Source organism: Diabrotica undecimpunctata, chromosome 3 (assembly GCF_040954645.1).
Source record: "Diabrotica undecimpunctata isolate CICGRU chromosome 3, icDiaUnde3, whole genome shotgun sequence".
In the NCBI taxonomy this organism is placed as follows: domain Eukaryota; kingdom Metazoa; phylum Arthropoda; class Insecta; order Coleoptera; family Chrysomelidae; genus Diabrotica; species Diabrotica undecimpunctata.
In genome coordinates this window covers 56467667-56488273 of record NC_092805.1, presented here as the reverse complement: position 1 = coordinate 56488273, position 20607 = coordinate 56467667, and the positions used below count along the sequence as shown (strand labels likewise).

Below are 20607 nucleotides of genomic sequence, written 5' to 3'. Positions count from 1 at the left end.
TATCTAACCTAGTCAATGTAAATTTAAAATAAACTATCTTTAAACTGATATTCTTATAAAACTAATTAAATTCTATAGACAATCTAAAATTTAAACAAACTATCTTCAAAATTGAAATTGTTATGACACTAACTAAATTATATTAACAAAATTTTGTACCTTTCTTTCACTGAATGCCTAAATGAACTATTTTCCACTAAGTATATAGATTCTAATCACCACTGAGAGTCTTCGTACTTCGGTTATCCTTGTTTTTGTGAAATTTCTTTTTCCAATTATCAGCTTCTACCAATTTAAGATATAGTTTTCTTCACCAGCATTTATACACCACCAACCAAACCAGCAAACAGCATTTATATTTATTCTTCTTTTCAATATACCAATATCCACTTATTAGAAGTTGATTTATACTAATCTCCAACCATAATATAATTTAATTTCTTCCAATATACTTTTTTTAATCTTCAATAATTATTTGTGTATAATTATAAATGTGCATTAAATTATATGCATAATTTTTAATCTTCATTTAACTCACTATATTAAACTATTGGACTATTTGTACTTGATTCACTGACTCTAACTAACTTTCATAATAAACTGCTTGACTTCTGACTAAAAACTTCTAAAAACTGCCAAAAACTCTCAAAAACTGCCCTCTTGAATCCAAATCACGGGTATTTATATGTTTCTGGATTTCTAGAACCATCTCGTAAGATATCATGTTCCAATTTGTTCTATTTAATACTTGTCTGAATTTTCTGGAACAAACCATTTCGCAAACATGGCCATCTCCGGAGATCCAGAGAATTCCATTCTTTTCTATTAATAATTTTGTTTACATTTAGGCTTTTCAGATCAGAATATATAATTAAATTAGTAACTAACACTCTAATTTAATAAAATACACATTTCAAACAATATATTATTATAATAACCCCACTTATATTCGTATTATGATTCTTAATTTGACACTTGGAGTATGTATAGTTGGTTGCCTAGGCACATGGCTCACTTAAATCTATTTACAAAATTAAAATTACTAAATAAAACTTTTTACAATTATTATATGCTAATTTATTAAAAATGCCCTCACATAAATATATTTTTATTAAATTCTCTAGTATATAACTTATTTAAAACAACCAAATATCTAATATTATGTAGTATATAACTTATAAATTATTTTCTATAAACCCTAATTGTCACAGTACCTCGGAGACCATCGCTGTTATGAAACTCGTGTTCAGTGACCCCAAAAACCCCCGAGTTAATATTGAACTCAATTCCGTCAACTATTTCCGAATTACAAATTTATCATTTTCATCACTTCGAAATTCACTTTGGAAAATGCATTTTCCTTGTTCAATAATGCTATTTTCATTTCCACATGATTATTTTTGTTCAAAAAATTTCCTGACACTCATACTAATCGAATGCAAAAATGTTCATTGAGATCCATCGTACTGCAAAAATTTGGTAGGTTTTGATTTTTTTACTGCTTCATTGCCTCGCCTATAAGCAGAAAAATGAAGTAGTTCTCAACAGATCAGAAGCTACTCGTCAGCTGATTGATAGCGTCAAATCCAGGAAATAGTATATCTTGGACCTATAATGCGGGGAAAACAGTATAACATTCTTCGACTAATTATGATGGGTAAAGTCGAAGGACGCAGGGGAATTGGTAGAAAACTAAAGAAGAATGGACCGGGATACGAAGAGTCGAACACTGTTCAGAATAACTCAAGACAGAGCTATTGTAGTCCTTTTGGATATTTTCATAATTTTATAAATTATACTATTACACTAGAAGTTTCGGACTGTATTTTTTTTAAACTATTGTATATAGCTAACCAGTGAGAATTTTACCTTCCCAGGAACTTGTAGTTCCTGGACAATACTTTGCATGTTGCTTGCCTGCAGCATGGTTCTTATACCCCAAGTTCCTAATTTTAACCTTAATCTCGAATCCTTATCCCGTAGCTTTAGTCATTATCCATTAGGCCATCCGGTTTCTATATTGTTTAAAGTATTCGCAATAGTCCACAAGGAAAATAAAATTCCTGTAGTTAGCTGTATACCATAAATCGTAAAAGTTTTATTTAAAAATCCTTTATAAAAGGTATATAATTAATTATATCATTCTACGCCGTCTTCTGATTTCCAGTCTCCATTTATCTCGGTCTTTCCAAAGGTTTTCTTCAACTCACCTCTCCTTTAAGTCTTTATCGATTCCTTCTCTCCAACTTAATCTCGGTCTACCTTGCTTTCTTCTTCCATGCGGTGTCCAGTTCAATACTTTCTTTGGTATTCTCCGTTCATCCATTCTTTAGACGTGTTCATACCATCTTAGTTGATTTATTCTGATGTCCTCTGTTATATTGTGCTTACCACCCATAATTTTTCGTATTCTTTCGTTTCTAACTCTGTCTAATTTTGATTTTCCAGCCGCTCTTCTCAAGAAGTCAATTTTTGTTGCTTCTAATGCTTTTTTCCTTTCAGTGGCCATACCTCACTTCCATATGTAACAATGCCTTTTATAATGCTATTATAGATTTTGTGTTTGTTTTCTTTGGAGATTGTTTTGTCCAAAAGTACACTGTTTATTTGCTTAATGGCTTGTCTTGCCTGGTTATTTCTGTGGTTAATTTCGTCGTCTAATTTGCCATCTTTGTCCTTGAGTCTTTTAGTCCAAGGCCTTTAAGCCAAAACAATGTTGTATGTGTATAGAGTATATTACATTAATGATAAATTAATTAATTATTAAAGATAATAAACGCTTTTTCTAGCAAATCTAGCTCTTACAGTTTTTGACTTTTCGATTTGGTCGGGTTCACGATATTATCAGTTTTGTGTGAACGTATTAGATCCTCCAACGCGAACACGCACACACAGGAGCGCGCACACACATACATTTGATTGAATTTGAACTTTGTGTAGCGACAATAAAGCGCAAATTGACTCTTCGACGTTAGGAATACACCTACATTGTTTAGACAACAGTGAGTGCTTGTAATTTAATATAAACTTTATTAAATAGCAATAAAGTTCAAATCGACTCTACATTTAGTTAGAAAATATTTGTATGGGAAAAAGAAAAGAGCTGTTTTAGGGTCTTTCGGAAATTATTCGAATTTTTCTCGCCGTAAAAACCACCCTTAGACTGCAAGGAACATTTAAAAAAATAATTGTTAAGATTGGTCCATGCGTTGTTGAGTTATGCGCTTACCAACACATGTTTCGATTCATTTTTATGTTATAGATGAAGGCAAAATATACGGGTACTTGGTACTCATTTGCCTTCTCTATCAGTGTTCTCATTGTCACTGATCTGATGTAATATATCCATTTTGTAAGTCAATCGATTGTTAATAATTCTCATAAACAGTTTGTATACTTGACTGAGCAACGATATAGGTCTATAATTCTTTAGGTCACATTTGTACCCTTTTTTGTGTAAAGAGTATTACTAGACTCTCGCTCCAGTGTTTAGGGATTTTGCTATTATAGAAACATGCATTTAAAAAACATTTTTTATTAAAACTTATTATGTAAAAAACATTAAATGTAACTATTTTCTCTTTAGGTCGGTTATATTGATCCTACTAATATATCGAAACCAACGTGTCTTGCAAAGCAATATTTTAAATCGCAGATTCACGCTATCCAATGGGCGCCTATAAAAGGTGATAAAAATAAGTTGGGACTTTATGTTATTAGTGAGGGACAAATGTCTCTATTCGACCCGTCTTCTGTTCAACAAGGTAAGTTATTATTAAATGATCCATATTAAATTATAAAATGAAAATATGAGGCTTTCTTTATGATTTATTTTACTGTCTTTTATAATTTACTATCACTAAAACCTATTTGAGGACGGAATGAATAGGTGAAATTAATTTCATAAAACAGCTTTTCCTTAAGGAGAGGAAAATAAATTTTCAACAAATATTTTTTAACTATAAACTATTTCTAAAGAGGTGAATTACACATTACACCAGATGAAAAACACTATTAATTAAAAAATTATGTTGTAGTTGAAAACGCTGCTTTGTAAACGTTACTCGATGTAGGTTTCTTCTGTGATTAAGAATTTGGTGGTAGATTTTTTTAAACCGTTGTATTGTTTAGTTGTTCCACAGTTTTTCCGTGACTTTATCCGACAAATTACCTTTTTAAACCATTTACTAACTAATAATAACTTACCATAACAACGTATCTAAAACGTAAATTTTTGTTTTCATCTATGCTTGGTAAACCATGTTGCTAATTATTTTATTTTATTGAGATGGGTACGACTTCTTAAAATTCTTCGTAAGAGATTTTTAAATTTGATCACCGCGATCGTAATGATATTAATTATTTTATTCAACTTGATAACTATAAACAAACATCAGCTAATCACAAAAAAACTCATAAGAATACCACAGGAAACGAAGCATTTAAAAATCGAAAAATTACTGTTCGCTATTTTTCAACTGGAATGTCTGGGGGAAGTCAATAGAAAAGGGGTACCACCTCGTGGGTATCCAAATTTTTACTGCGTAATGGTTTTCTATTAAAATTATGCAAAAAAGAGACTTTTTCATTCATTTCAGTATTGTGAAAAAACTGCGCATTCAAGATGAAAACGTTTCAACAGACAACATTCTTGAAAACACTTTCTTTTTAAAATCTAAATTAAAAAATGTTTATAAACAAAAAAGTTACTGCAAAATAAACCCAAAAGTAAGCATTTTTTTTTCAATTACTTATAATTATTACAATTACAATAAAATTATTTAAAACACATTTCACAATGATAGTTTTTATTTGCGAAAGATTGGCCCAATCAATCGAGTAGCTTTTAAATATTTCTATTTGTTTATCCCATTTGAGAGAAAAACGGTAATTTTCAATTCAGGTGCTTTGTCAATATTTAGAATGTTTTTTTTTTGGTCTAATTCTATTCATAAGGTCCCCAATTTTCATGTTTTTAAAAAAGTATATTGATTTATAATTGTTTTTGATATTTTTAAAATTCAATAAAGTAATTTTATTATTTATTTGTTATTTATATTTTGAACAGGCTTTATATTATATTAAAATAATTTAATAAATTATTATGCCACCTCCCAATGCCACCTGGTAACGTATTAAGAAAGCATACGTTGTTTACTTCTGACAGACCCGTCAAATTCAGACGAAATATTAAATTATTTTCATATCAAATATAATTTGATAGTAAATTTAATTATTGTATAAATAAGATGTTAGAAAATAATAATTGTATTATATGAAATTATTTAAAACGAGAAATGTTATAAAAATGTAAAAAGATGATTCAATATTTTTAATAATTTGATGATATTTATGACTTTTAAATTTTGACAATCGTTGCGAATCGAATCTTTTATTGACAGATATTTTTTAATTTTTTACTTCTTATTAAATGTCTGTATTTTGTTTGTTATTATTCATCCAGTTTTTAGTCAATCAATGTAAAAAAAATCGCTTTTTTGTGACGCAACCCGTGGCGGCGCCATATTGTGGCACTAGTTCCTGAACACTCGCCGCAGCATTTTACTATAGAGCACAAAGTAATACAACGCCAGTATAAAACCTTCGCTTCAAAAAGAAGTTTGTACGACATAAAAGCGGAGTTAATTTTTTTTTTAATTCAAAGTAATGTACATAATATATATATATACATATACACTTATTAAAAAAATAAAATGACGTTTAACAAACGGCATTTTATTTTTTTTTATGACCCTATGAATCATGCCTATGGATGACGCTGTCCAGTGTTTACGAAACGGACTGTGTGATCTCGACCCGTTGCTCGGTCAAATTAATGCATGAACCGCGAACCGCAAAGGATCGTTCAAACGCTGATTTCAGTTTCCCAGAACGGCGAAACCCTTACGCTGCAAAACTGTAAATTATATACATTCGAATTGTCGAGTCAACAGTCCCGTAGTCTGTTCTATTTATAAATTTATGGGAAATAAAATTTATTTTAAATGTTGCATTATCATTCATTCATGAACATAATATGGAATTTGTAATTTTACTTAACTTTTTCAAGTATTTTTTTATATTTTAATGATTTCTGAAGATGATTTGATAAATACAAATCTTAATGTCAGCCTTAAACTACATTCTTAAATTTATAGTAACAATATCGAATTCCACACGTAACCAACAATATAATTAAAGTCGTTCTAATGAATGAATCTGTATGAACGGGTCCTGCATTATCATTAATTCATAATACTCTCAGAAAGATTCGTAAATATATCAATATTAAACTTTACACACTTGACCTTTACACATTTAATTTGTCGTTTATATTAACGGATCTTTATGAACGGATCATTTTAATGAATGACCTGGAAGACCCGCGTCACCGAAACAAACCAGGTCTTCCCATCACTAATACATATGTAGGAAATGCTATGATAGAGACCTCAGAAAAAATGTTTTTTTATAAATAAAATAGGTTTTTCACTGGGCTGCAAACATTGTATTTTTCAAAATATATTGTTGTGAATTTATTAATTGTTATGTCTTTAATTTATAATGTCTTTATCAAAAGGTTCTTATCTAAATTTATTAAAAAGCACAATAACTGATATTAATTTATTTATCACTAAATATACATAATTTATTAAAAAAACGAACGTAACATTTATCGCGGGCGCGAATCTTCTTTATTAACTGTTTTCAAAATAAAAGTTCCCTCATATTTATACGAAAACAGCTGCTCTAGAACTCCATGGATGTTGACCTCAATTGACCTGGTTTCGCCTCGAATGGACAGGCCTAATTTCGGAAGATTCGAATGGAACCAGTTTTTTATTACTTGGAGTTTATGCCAGCTGGTCGAAAGGTCTCGTATAATCTAAAACATATTAGTGAATAAAAACATGTTTACAGGTTAAAACTATGACTCATATTTTTACGTAACATTGCCCCCCTCTCAAAAGATGGTTCCTCCTGGAACCTTGTCGGGACTAGAACTCGAACGGCATGCTGGTATCGGCAACTGGACCCTCTTTTACAACTTCCAGTTGTATAAAAATGACAAGGGACGGTTTTCTCTCCGCACCAGTAACTATGCGGATTGCAACAGACTAACACCTGGACTTCGGTGTCTTTAAAGATCTCCTCCACCATATTTCGGATAACCCTCCAATCTAATTGGCGGCACTCCAACTTTGGTATGGCTAACTTTTGCACGTCGGACTCTAGTACGTGCCCTCTCAATTGAAGTAAGGCTTCCCATACATCTCGGTAGGTAGGTTGGTCACGGGCAGTGTCTTTTGTTACCAGGTAGAAAAGGTAACGTGATGCATCTTGGAGTTTCAAGGTTTTACCGGGAGCTGGCACTTGGCATTGAAGTTCTGCAACTCGACCAAACTTCCTTCGAAAGACGGATGCCAACCCTGGTGCGTCTTTGATACTGGCCGGGATGGTAAGGGCCAGCGAGTGGTCATCGGGGAGCGCGAGTAGATCTTGCTTTTCTTCAGTGGTAACACCATGTCTTGCTTTACCGGTACCTCCATAGGCACCCATGAATTCCTCAAACGTGAGGTCAGACACATCTTGGACTTGGTTTACTTCCACTTCTTCATCTACGTCGTGGTCACCTTCGAAAGATGCCAACCGGTTATGGTGTACTATCATCGGCTTTCCCCTCGGAATCTTGCTTATTCGGTAGATGACATCGTTGATCTTCTCCATGATGAGGTATGGACCTTCCCAAGACTGCTGCAATTTGGGAGAACAACCTTTTCGCTTCTTGGGATTATACAGCCATACTTTGTCGTTCTTCTTAAAGCAACCCTTTTCGGCTTGTGTATCGTACCGTTTCTTCATTCGGTCGCTAGCGATCTGAAGGTGGGAACGGACCAACTCATGTACATCGTCCATTCTTCTTCGTAATTCGATCACATAATCTTCACCTGCTACATCTTCTCCAGGTCGACACCCAAATTCTAGATCACAAGGTAGTCGCATTTCGCGTCCGAATAGGACTCTGGCTGGTGTCTGGCCCGTTGATTCGTTAACAGCAGATCTGTATGCCATTGTGAAGAACGGAAGGTATTGGTCCCAGTCTCGCTGATGATCGGACACCATCTTTGTCAAATACTTGCCAACTGTCCTATTCATTCGTTCTACCATACCATCCGATTGCGGATGATACGCGGTAGTTCTTGTTTTCTTCATGCCTAGTCTATCACATATTCCTTGGAATAGATCACTTTCGAAGTTCCTGCCTTGGTCACTATGGATCTCCAAAGGCACTCCAAATCGGCTGATATATTCTTGGATCAACCTATCTGCAACGGAGGCGGCCTTCTGGTCTGGAAGTGCATAAATCTCGACCCACTTAGTGAAGTAATCCATTACTACCAACATGTACTTGCCCCCATTTTCACTTTCTGGAAATGGCCCTGCAATGTCCAAAGCTATTCTTTCAAACGGGCTTCCAACATTATATTGTCTCATAGGAGCTCTCCTTTTCCGGTGAGGCCCGTTACTCGTAGCACAAATAGTACATTTCTTACACCAGTCTTTTACGTCGTCGGAACTGTTCATCCAATAAAATCGTTCCCGAATTCGCTGAAGGGTTTTCCTTACACCAAAATGCCCTCCCGATGGACTGTCGTGTAACTGACGAAGTACTTCGGCTATTCTGCTCTTTGGGATCACCAACTGTCTTCTTTTCTCTGAACCGTCATCATTTTCCAGGACTCGTTTGAGCAAGCCATCTTCGATGATAAATGAGTCCCACTGGGCCCAATACGTCTTAACTACTGAGCATAGGTTTGATATTTCCTGCCAAGGTGCTCGACGGTTTTCCTCTTTCCATTTTCGGATTTTTTGTATAACTGGATCTCTCTCTTGTTCTTCCCTTATCTTAGTAGGCGTCCAGTCGTCGTTGACAATCGTCGTTCTTAGCACTGCTGCTTCCTTGGATTCCGTTTTGTTGCAGTGGGAACACTCTGCTGGGCATGGCCTTCTGGAAAGAGAATCAGCGTTTCTGTGGCTAACTCCGGCTCGGTGCTCAATCTTAAAATCGTATTCTTGGAGTCGTTCGATCCACCTGACTATCTGACCCTCTGGATTCTTAAACTGCATCAACCACTTAAGGGCGGCATGGTCGGTTCGGATTAAAAACTTCCTTCCATAGAGGTATTGATAGAAGTGCTCTACTGATTTCACTACTGCCAGAAGTTCTCTTCTCGTGACGCAATAATTCCTCTCAGGTTTTGAAAGAACTTTACTAAAATATCCGAGGACTCGTTCCTGTCCTCCTTGAATCTGAGACAGCACTCCTCCAATTCCCACATTACTTGCATCTGTATCTAAGATGAACTCTCCTTCTGGCAGTGGATACCCTAAAATTGGTGTTGTTATTAAATGCTTTTTCAAGGTCTCAAAGGCATTTTGGCAGTCTGTATCCCTGCGGTAATCTCTTGCTTCCTCCGTAAGTCGCGTTAATGGCTTAGCGATATCTGCAAACTTCTTAATAAACCTCCGGTAGTAAGTACATAGTCCAAGAAAACTTCTCACTTGATGTTTGTCAGTTGGTTTTGGCCGTTCCTTAATGGAATCGATTTTCCCCTTATCCACGGCCACTCCTTCTTTACTGACTATATGACCCAGATAATTGACTTTACCTTGAAATAGCTGGCACTTCTTGGGGTTTAGCATCAATTGGGCAGCTTTAAGTCGATTAAAAACGTTTTCTAAATTCCTCAAATGATCTTCGAATGTCTCCCCCAAGACGATTATGCCATCTAAATAAACCAGGCATGTTTTCCAAGATAACCCTCTCAACACATTTTTCATAAGCCTCTCAAATGTCGCAGGAGCATTACAGAGTCCAAATGGCATAACGTTGAATTGCCACAATCCAGATCCTGTGGTGAAGGCTGTCTTTTCTTTATCTACTGGGTCCATTTCTACCTGCCAGTATCCAGACTTCAAATCCAAAGTAGAAAACAATTTACTTCCAGCCAATGTGTCCAATGTGTCATCGATCCGAGGCAGAGAATAACTATCTTTCTTGGTAACGTTGTTCAGCAAACGGTAATCCACACAGAACCTCGTCGTTCCGTCTTTCTTCTTAACCAGGACCACCGGAGAGACCCATGGGCTCGTAGAAGGTTCTATCACCCCGTCTTTCTTCATTTGCTGAACAATCGTTTCAGCTTCCTCTCTTTTCGCCTGTGGTAATCGTCGAGCTGTTTGACGAATTGGCTTAGCATTACCAGTATCAATTTTATGCTTAACAACCGTAGTTCTTCCCGTCTTTCCTCCTTTCGGTACGAAAATATCACGATACTGCCGAAGAAATTCCCTTAATTTCCTTTTCTCCATCTGATTTAGAGACTGTCCTGCAACTGCAACCATTTGGTCGAATTTGTCGTTGGAATTATCAGATGTTGTCGCCTGACGGATTATGGATGTCACAGGTACACAAGTTCCTACTTTCGTCTCTTTCTTTATGGTCACTGGGTAGTCGTTGACATTGATAAGTCTCACAGGAATTTCTTTAGCCGAAGTCACCAATTCCTTTCCAATTATGATTCCACGGCCAACCTCATCGTCGTGGTTCCAAGGCTCCATCATAACAGGTCTCCCTTCGTCTACAATTCCCTGTAGTCGCGCTACTATGATCGTTTCGCTTCTCGCAGGCACGACTGTATCTTCTGTAATGGCTGCTTGCACAGTGTTGTCATTATGTGGATGGAGAAATACCTCCTCGTTGCCAACTTTGATTACCTTATTCTTAAAATCCAATTGGAATCCATGCATATTCATTACGTCCATTCCTAATATAACATCCTCTTCGATGTCAGCAACTATAACAGTATGGACAAACTTTTCTGCCCCAATTCCCAATTGTACCTGGATTTCTCCATGAATGTTGGCATTTTCACCTGTAGCGGTCCGAAGTCGTAACCTCGTTGGTAACAGTTTCTTTCGGCTGTTTATAACTGTCGGGCGTATAATGGTTCTGGTCGCTCCGGTATCCACCAACAACGTATGCTTTTTACCATTTATGTCTCCATCTACATATACACTATCTTCACGACATTTCAAAGAAGCTATTAGTATGAGAGGGTCTTTGGAAAAGTTTTGGGTCGAAGCTGCCCCCCTAATTCTGACCCGTTCTAGTTTTCCTGATGGTGAGTTTCTTGATTTGCGTCGTACCTAGGGTGCTTACAGGAGCTTCGTACGTGTCCTATTTCGCCACAATTCCAGCATCTGATGGTCTTCGTTTTCTTGTATGTCATGCTTTTCATCATATTAACGAGCTGGTCAAGTTTATCTTCATCTCCTTCCTCTTTTACAGTCCTAACTTTACTGTACCCGCCAGAGGCCTGCGTAGCTGACTCGTATTCGAGGGCGGCGGATAGGACATCAACCAGCGTCTTGTGACGAGCTAATCACAGTGTTCTCTGCATTTCATGATCACGAAGACCATCAATAAACGTTTGAACGGCCAATTTTTCCATCATGTCTTCGGGAGCTGTTGGATAAGCATATCGTACTAATCTGGCAATATCTACCTCATATTCTTGAAGAGCCTCATCTTTCTTCTGTCTACGATTTTTAAGCTGTGACTGATATACATGCTCCAAATGTTCGTGGCCATATCGCATATTTAACCTCTTCTTCAGTTGTTCGAAATCATCGGTCTCCTCTACGGCTATGGTCTGAAGCACATCTAAGGCATCTCCTCGAAGAGCGATAGTCAGGTTTACAGCCTTTTCTTTTTCAGACCATCCATTTGCTCTTGCGGCTGATTCGAACTGTTTCATGTAGTTGTTCCATGATGATTTTCCGTCGAAAGTTGGGACTTTAACATGAATAGAACCTCCACTTCCTTCAAATTTCGGCCGTGTCTCCAACTTAAATTTCGTCTCGTCTTCTTTTATCTCCACTGTAATCGGATTGTTACCTCTCTCTGCTGTCCCTGTTTCTTCCATCTTCCTTTCCATCTCTTTAATCTTTTCTTCGAAGGCCAACTTATCGGCAGCAACTTGGTTTTTTAACGAAGATATTCTATCGTCCAGGGCAGACATCTCAGAAGTGACTTTAGAGATTTCTGAAGAGATGTTAGCAGAAACTTTGCTTTCCAGGGAAGAAATCTCGTTAGAAACTTTGCTTTCTAAAGAAGCGATGTCGCCGGAAACTTTCGAAATATCGCCAGAAACTTTGTTCTCTAATGATGCGATATCACCGGAAACTTTGTTCTCTAATGATGCGATGTCACCAGAAACTTTGGCTACATCACCAGAAACTTTCGAAATCGACGAGAGGACAGCATCTTCAAATATATAAGTCTCTGGATCTAGTCCTTCTTCTAGCAAAGCGTTCTTTAGTCGTTGGACTAACTCAGCCTTTTTTCCGGTAGAAGCTAATTCTCTGTCTTCAAGATGTCTTCTTAAATTAGTCACTGTCAGCTCATAAATCGTCGTCATTTTCACAATTTACAAATATTCACTTGTATTATTATTATAAGTCTAATTTATGTTCGATCCCACTTCTGACACCATTTGTTGTGAATTTATTAATTGTTATGTCTTTAATTTATAATGTCTTTATCAAAAGGTTCTTATCTAAATTTATTAAAAAGCACAATAACTGATATTAATTTATTTATCACTAAATATACATAATTTATTAAAAAAACGAACGTAACATTTATCGCGGGCGCGAATCTTCTTTATTAACTGTTTTCAAAATAAAAGTTCCCTCATATTTATACGAAAACAGCTGCTCTAGAACTCCATGGATGTTGACCTCAATTGACCTGGTTTCGCCTCGAATGGACAGGCCTAATTCCGGAAGATTCGAATGGAACCAGTTTTTTATTACTTGGAGTTTATGCCAGCTGGTCGAAAGGTCTCGTATAATCTAAAACATATTAGTGAATAAAAACATGTTTACAGGTTAAAACTATGACTCATATTTTTACGTAACAATATATAGAAAATTTACGTTACGGAGAACCCCAGATGTTGCACTTTTTCAAGCAGGCTCCGTTATGAAGTTCCGTTTTCAGTTTTCATGAGCTTGAAAGATATTCAAACCACCATTTTGTTTAATTCGATTTGATTCTCTTCGATTTTATTTTGTTTTATTTTATTTTAATTTATTTTATACAAATATTTCAAAATAAAAAATAAGCCAAATCCTCCCAGTCGTTATCGAATGGGATAAAGAAATAGAATTGTTTAAAAACTACTCGAGCGATCGGCTCATCCTTGGCAAATATAGTATATATATATATATATATATATATATATATATATATATATATATATATATATATATATATATATATATATATATATATATATATATATATATATATATATATATATATATATAATATTATAAATAACCCACGAGATGGTACGCCTTTTCTATTGACTTCCCCCAGATATTCCAATTAAAAAATACCGCCCAGTAATTTTTTAAGTGCTTTCTCGGCTTCATTTTCTGGGGTATATGGGGTATAAACATAACATCTCTTAATAGTTGTTAAATATAATAATTAACTTCATTATTTAACAATATAACTTTTTTTAACTGAAATTAGTTTGTTAAAAACACGGTAATAAACCTAACGCACTCTGTTTTAACTAATATAGATGATTTTATCGCGCGTTCACTTGGCAATTATATAATAGAATATAAAACGTTGAACCTGGCAATAATGTTCAGAATTATAATAATTATAAGAATGAACTAAGGGAACATCAAACAGTTTGATCTTGGTGACAAACTTTATAAGATCTTACAAAAAAGTACCTTTGTGGAAGAGAGGTGAAGCTTTAAAAAAAACTTCTCCTTGAAACCAATCTCAATAAGTTAAACTCATCATTTTAACGTTGTATATAAGTTTAATGAATTATTTTTTTTTTTAGAACTGATACCTCTCATAAAAACCAATAGCGCATATTTGTATTCGCTCTCCTGGTCACCAGATTACTCCATGATGCTTAACATATCGAAATCTGGTCACATCATTGCCTACACACTTGATTTAAAGGTTATCTGTAAACACTATTTTAAATACCGTCTTCTAGAAATAGTATGGCATCCTAATGCAATGGACGATGATGACATGTCCGAGGATACTGCTCCCAATAAGTATAAAAACTGGTTTGCTGCAATAGCCAACTATCACACTGTCGTTGTATATAAATTTGATATTGAAAGTGGTAATAATGATGAGAATATCGTCAATGTATATCGTGGTGAATCAGACATGATAAACTCAATATCTTGGAATCCTTTTGGATCATCTCAATTGGTTATAGCATTGGATGTTGGAATAATTCAGGTAAGTACACACACACACACTCATAACTTAGATTTCGAAAACACTAATATATTTTTATAATATGTATTTACTAAGAGTACATCCCATCGTTACAACTACAAACTATGGACAAACAATATAAGCTGAAATATAAAATTATCGACCTAAGAATGTCCTCCTTTGATCTGTACTGTTGATCGTGTATTCTATTTTCACATAAGAGATTTGCGTTATGAGAGTCGCGTTGATTATGCTGACTGTGGTACTTTTTTTACTGGTGTAGTAAAAATATTTTACTATGCTAAATTTAATTAATAACTTATTAATTTTTGCCTTTATGATGTTCAAACATTCTAAAGTTACATCAGGTAGTTTCCAAATTATGAATTACTTAGTTATTTTTAATAATTTTGCTTTAGATTTAACCAACATGTTCTTTTGGTGGTAATGTTTGATAAAAAAGGATACAACAGTTTACATTTAATACTTAATACTAAGTAAAAAAGTTAAGATACTAAACCAGGACTAAGCTTTCTGCAAAATTTTCTATATCCAATGAAAAATTTAGAAATTCTTGGCAATTACAATATGAACATAGAGTAAAATACCATACATTGTTAAAAAAGTAAAACTATAAAATGTTAATAATAAATCCTCCAGTATACATTAAAACTACAATTAAATTTTTGGTCCGATAAACAGGAAACATTTGTATACACCATCTACATTTATTTTAGCGAATATAATCCTGTAGTAATATAGGTATTATACTCCTGTAGTAATTTTATTCAGTTTATTCTTATAAATACTCCTTCAGTTTTTTCTTATAATGCTTAATTATGTTGTTTTTGACATTATTATTGGATTTCACTTTGAATGACCTTGTTTATGAATTTTATTACATTGCTGAAAAATAACTCTTCTATATATAGTATCTTGGGAAGAAGAGGACAACTCAAAAAATGCCAATTTTGAGTTAAGTTGACTAATTGATAGTTTTTAATGTGCTCTTTTGATTATAAGAGTGTTCCAACTCTTCATACTTAATTATAATTTTAAAAGTTCGGTATTCGTTTGTCTAAATGTTTTCACACATTCCCAAGAATACTGTACCAAGTTGAATGGAACAGTCTTCTTGTAAAATATGTGGTCAGAATAATTTTTATAATTTGCTGGAAGAGTGTTCCTTTTAAATTGGCACACTCTTCTCCCAGTAATAACACATATGATCATGAGTTTGTGGGTTGGAGATTGACGAAATCAAATAAAAAAATGATTTCCCAAGAGAGCCCAAAGAATATAATAAACCCGTCATCTCGAAAATAGCATAAGTCACACTTTTTTTAAATATCACTTTTTGGTGCCATTTTATTTTTTGAAGCGTTATACATGTTTTCTATGAAAAGAGCATGGTAGTACACTAGTACTTAATCAAACTACAAGAAAATACGTATACAGTGTAGGTAAAAGTTTATGGTCGGTATTGTAGAATTTAACGGGATATCTAACACAGATATAAAATCATATTTTCAGCGAACAGACAAAGACAACAATCATATTTCCCCTTGGTCTCCCCTCCACATTTCTAATAGACGCCCATTAGTGAGACGATTATTTCCGATCCAGCTTGTACCTAAGAAACAGCAGCAAGGTTGCCTTATTACATATTTTAATTAAAACATTAAATTGATTCAAAAAATTAGTGATCAGTGGCGCGGTTATATTGCCATTCAAAACTGGATGATGATATTAAAAACAAAATACTGATACAAAATTTCTTAAATCCATGAGAAATTTACAGATTCGCATTATTATTTGATGAAATAGTAACCTAATTTCCAATAAAACAAGATAATTTTGGCAACATCGCCATTCATCCATCTCTTCAATCGGATGGATGGATAGGAGACAGGTTGAAGGCTATGCTATGTATTTTAGATGTGGGTCATGTACGTTTTTATCGTTAACGAAACTGAACCGTTTTTCCTAAACAAGTAACTAGTTAATTATTTAACAGTAGTTTCAAATAACTAGTACATAAACTAACATCTTGGCTATTATCGTTTATATGTATATGTATTGAAGTGAAAGCAACTAACGAAGGATATATTTATTATAACTTGAAAAATAAGTTAAACAATACAAATAGTAAATAGTACTTACATTTACATTAAACATTATTATTAAATCACAAACCGTCTCAATTGACATTTACAAACATAAGTTTTTCCACTTTACTTGTTGTTAACCGTGTTCTTCTTTTATTTAAAATTAAACCAGATTTTGAACATGTCTTCACAAGGAACAGATGTTGCTTACAATATTGTATGAATATAGTGGTTAAGTTAGAATATACATGGCGATGGTTTTTCCATCATTGTAATGGACAGTTCCAATCTCTGTTCGAATTTTTTCTGGGTAATATATCATCAGACAAATACATGTCAACTTCTTTTATAGCTCTCGATACAGGTGTACGTTTAGATGAGTCATGTCCAATTAATTCATCAAAAATATACCATGGACTTATCTTTATCTTTTCTTGTACTGGTTGATTTTCAATAGTACAATTTTCTTTTTCTTTAATTATAGAAGTAACCAGCTTCTTAACTGTTTATTTTGTTTTTTAGCTTCATTTTTATCAGAAAATCCCTGCATTTTAAATCCTTATTTGTCGTAAACGAATCTACGGTTTCTCACTGGTAAGCCAACTAGTTGATGGTTGATTAAAAAAAAACTACGTTTTGTGTAGACGTAAACACAGGAGTAACGAATACTTTACGTCGACGAGGACGATTAGATGATCCGAGAGACTACTACAAAACTAAAAATAACATGCGACTCTGTCGGGACGGTGGACAGTCGGGCGATCGGTTGACGTTGAAAATAAAATAACTATGTATTCTGATTAATGAATGAGTTTCGATTTTCGATTAACCTGCATTTTCGATTTCAAATCTTTATTGCTAGTTCTTCAAAGGATTTATTTATTGTAAATATTCAATTAAGAAGTCTTTTTCTTAGTCAAAATTATTTACCCAGTATAAGAATAATAATTTTATTTTCAAAAAATGCACATTTGTAGAAGATGCAGTTTTTATGCTCCACTTTCTGAATATTGCAATGATTGAAACTTATCCTGATGCATTTCTGTCCGTTCCGACTACTTTTACTACAAGTTCAGACATACTGCCACCGCCAACCAAGCGTCAAAAGGTGATGGATACTTCCATTAATAAAAAGATTAGTTTAGAACAAAAGATACAAATAGATATGGATTTACTAAACCTATACAAAGACTCGTTTCATCCGTTTTCCATAGTTGAAGAAACAGCTTTTAAAAAGTTTGCAAGGTGAATTCCTGGATATAAACTGAAAACAAGAAAAACTTTGTCAGGTTCATTACTTCAGGAATGTTATATCAAATCTGAGCAAATTATTAGAGCACAAGTTGTTAAAGAAGTAGAAAATATCTACATTACTACTGACCTCTGGACATCTGGAGTAACTAATAGTTACATCGCATTAACAGGACATTATTTAACCGAAAATTTAAAACTGTTTTATTAGGCTGCTGCCATTTGTCTGGAAACCATAATTCAGAAAACATCGCTTTTGAAATTAGTGAAATTAAGAATCAGTGGAGTCTAAAAGGAAAAGTAAATTTTGCAGTAACTGATAATGCCTCAAATATGGTCAAAGCTATTAAAGATGTTTTGGGATGGAAACATTTAAATTGTTTTGCTCATACGTTAAATTTATTGGCGAAGGACGCACTTAAACGCTATCGTGTACAAATAGATAAAATAAAAAAAGTCGTTTTTTTCGACATTTCGACCAAAAACACATTTCAAAAAAAGTACCTTATCTTCAGAAAGGCTTTTAAAGTATCAATTACAACATAACATAGTTTACAAACGGCCAATCCTGCCGAATATTGGCCTCCGCTTTCCATGATTAGTAACGGTTTGCAATTGCAGTGTCAATTCTATGGTGATTTTCCTAGGGGTGCTCTATGGGCCGTTAATGCATTGGTTGACCATTATTTGTTGATTCATCCGCCTTCAGGGCCGATTTCGGCCTAGTACAATTACTAAAGTCGGGTTTAGCAGAAAGATTTAGAGCGATAGAACAAAGTGGCACATTGTACATTTATGAATTCACAATTTAAAATGCAAGGATTTTCTGATAAAAATGAATCTAAAAAAACAAAAGAAAGAGTTAAGAAGCTGGTTACTTCTATAATTAAAGAAAAAGAAGATTGCACTATTGAAAATAACCAGTACAAGAAAAAGAAACCGATAAAGATGACTTAAGTGGTGTATTTTTGATGAATTAATTGGACATGACTCATCTAATCGTACACCTGTATCGAGAGTTATATAAGAACTCGACATGTATTTGATGATATATTACCCAGAAAAAATTCGAACGGAGATTGGAACTGTCCATTACAGTGGTGGAAAAACCATCGCCATGTACATCCTAACTTAACCACTACATTCATAAAATATTGTAATATTGTAGCCATCTGTTCCTTGTGAACACATGTTCAAAATCTGGTTTAATATTGAATAAAAGAAGAACACGGTTAACAACAAGTAAAGTGGAAAAATTTATGTTTTCATATGTCAATTTAGGCGATTCGTGATTTAATAATAACGTGTAATGTAAATGTAAGTACGATTTACTATTTGTATTGTTTAATTTATTTTTCAAGTTATAATAAACATACCCTTTATTAGTTTCTTTCAATTCAATACATACACAGATAAACAATAATAGCCAATATGTTTCTTTATGTACTCTTTTACTTGAAACTACTGTTAAACAATCCAGTAGTTGAATAATTTAACGTTACTTGTTTACGAAAAACGGTTCAGTTGCGTTAACGATAAAAACGTCAACGACCCACCTCTACTCGTTACCACAGTAATAATGAAAGTGTCCTTACTTTGACATCACGACGTTGCCAAATAATTTTGTATGAAGCTTTTTTTATTGTAGTGTCATAATGCAATTTATTATTTTTATTGGGAATAAGGCACAATGTGACTTTAAAATAAGCTTATTTTGATGTTTAGATTTTTAATTCGGAAATCGTACTTAAAATACGAATCATTATTAATTTTATTTATATAAAACGATTTCCGAAGTGGAAATCAAAATGTTAAATTACACTTATTGTAAAGTAAAATTGTGGCATATTCCCAATAAAAAACAGTAAGCTGCCATTTAAATCAATTCGCCCAAATTTGATTATCTTAGAACATTGGTCAAATTCTAAAAAGACAACAGGTCAAATAAAACCAATAAGTTTGGCAACGTTGAAATCCTCCTCTTTTACTAATTTCCACTAATGCATTTTCGACGATATAAAGGGCAGATCTAATATACCTCTCTCTTTTTAAACACGTGTTTCTCACTCCATCTCACGTAAGGTCCATACCGACCATAAACTTTTACCTATACTGTATATGGTGACAAGTACATGTGAACAATAAAAAAATTGTTTAGAAAATGAAGAATTTAAATTAATTTATGATGCTTATTTAAGCCATTTAGAGTCAAGCAAAGAAACATTCACTAATACCAAAAAGCAAAGAGTGTGTCACAGCTGTTTTTGACTTGCAAGCTGTGTTACCAACTCTGTGTTGAGATGTATCCTTATTATATTATAATATACGACTTTCCACCTTTAATTTTAGTATTTGTGGTATAGGAAATGCCAATGGATTTTGTATGAGAATATATGTATGAATAAAAGGGTAAAGTTTGTGGAGCAAGCGTTGCAACTTTGAGTTGTATAGAAGTTTCGGGCAACCTGAAGTTGTCAAATTCATTAAGGTAGCATGCTCTAGATGGATAGAGTATGTAATCAGGCTAGAGGAAGGTGCAATAGTCAAAAAATGTTTTTTACTGAAGAGGGCCGGTTTGACAACGAGCCAGAGGAAGACCGAGACTTAGGTATCAAGGAGTTAGAGCATGGTGAAGAGTTGCCAGAGATAGGGGTGAATGAAAAATTGTTCTGAAGAAGGCTTTGGCTCATAACGAGCTGTGATATTAATGATGATGATGATGAATGTATTTTGCTATGTCTGGAATGACAGGCAAAACGAGTTCGTAATCTAATATAACTAATATAATAAATAAACAGTATTACGATTTCTATAAGTGTTTACCAACGTCAAAGTCAGCTGATACAAATTGTTAGCTGAAGGCAATTTTCTTGCATCCAATATATATGCTCAAACAATAATAATATTTATATA

The 20607-nt window shown here is 33.9% G+C and overlaps 1 protein-coding gene across 4 annotated transcripts in view; it reads left to right on the top strand.

Annotated features, from left to right (window-relative positions):
• The window catches only part of LOC140436828 (uncharacterized), a 110649-nt gene that overhangs the window by 47298 nt on the left and 42744 nt on the right, over positions 1-20607 (top strand). For all 4 annotated transcript variants that reach the window (XM_072525959.1, XM_072525961.1, XM_072525958.1 and 1 more), the window contains exons 10-11: positions 3587-3764; positions 13938-14356. In XM_072525959.1, coding sequence (XP_072382060.1) covers positions 3587-3764; positions 13938-14356 — 597 coding nt within the window. The remainder of the gene's footprint in view (positions 1-3586; positions 3765-13937; positions 14357-20607) is intronic.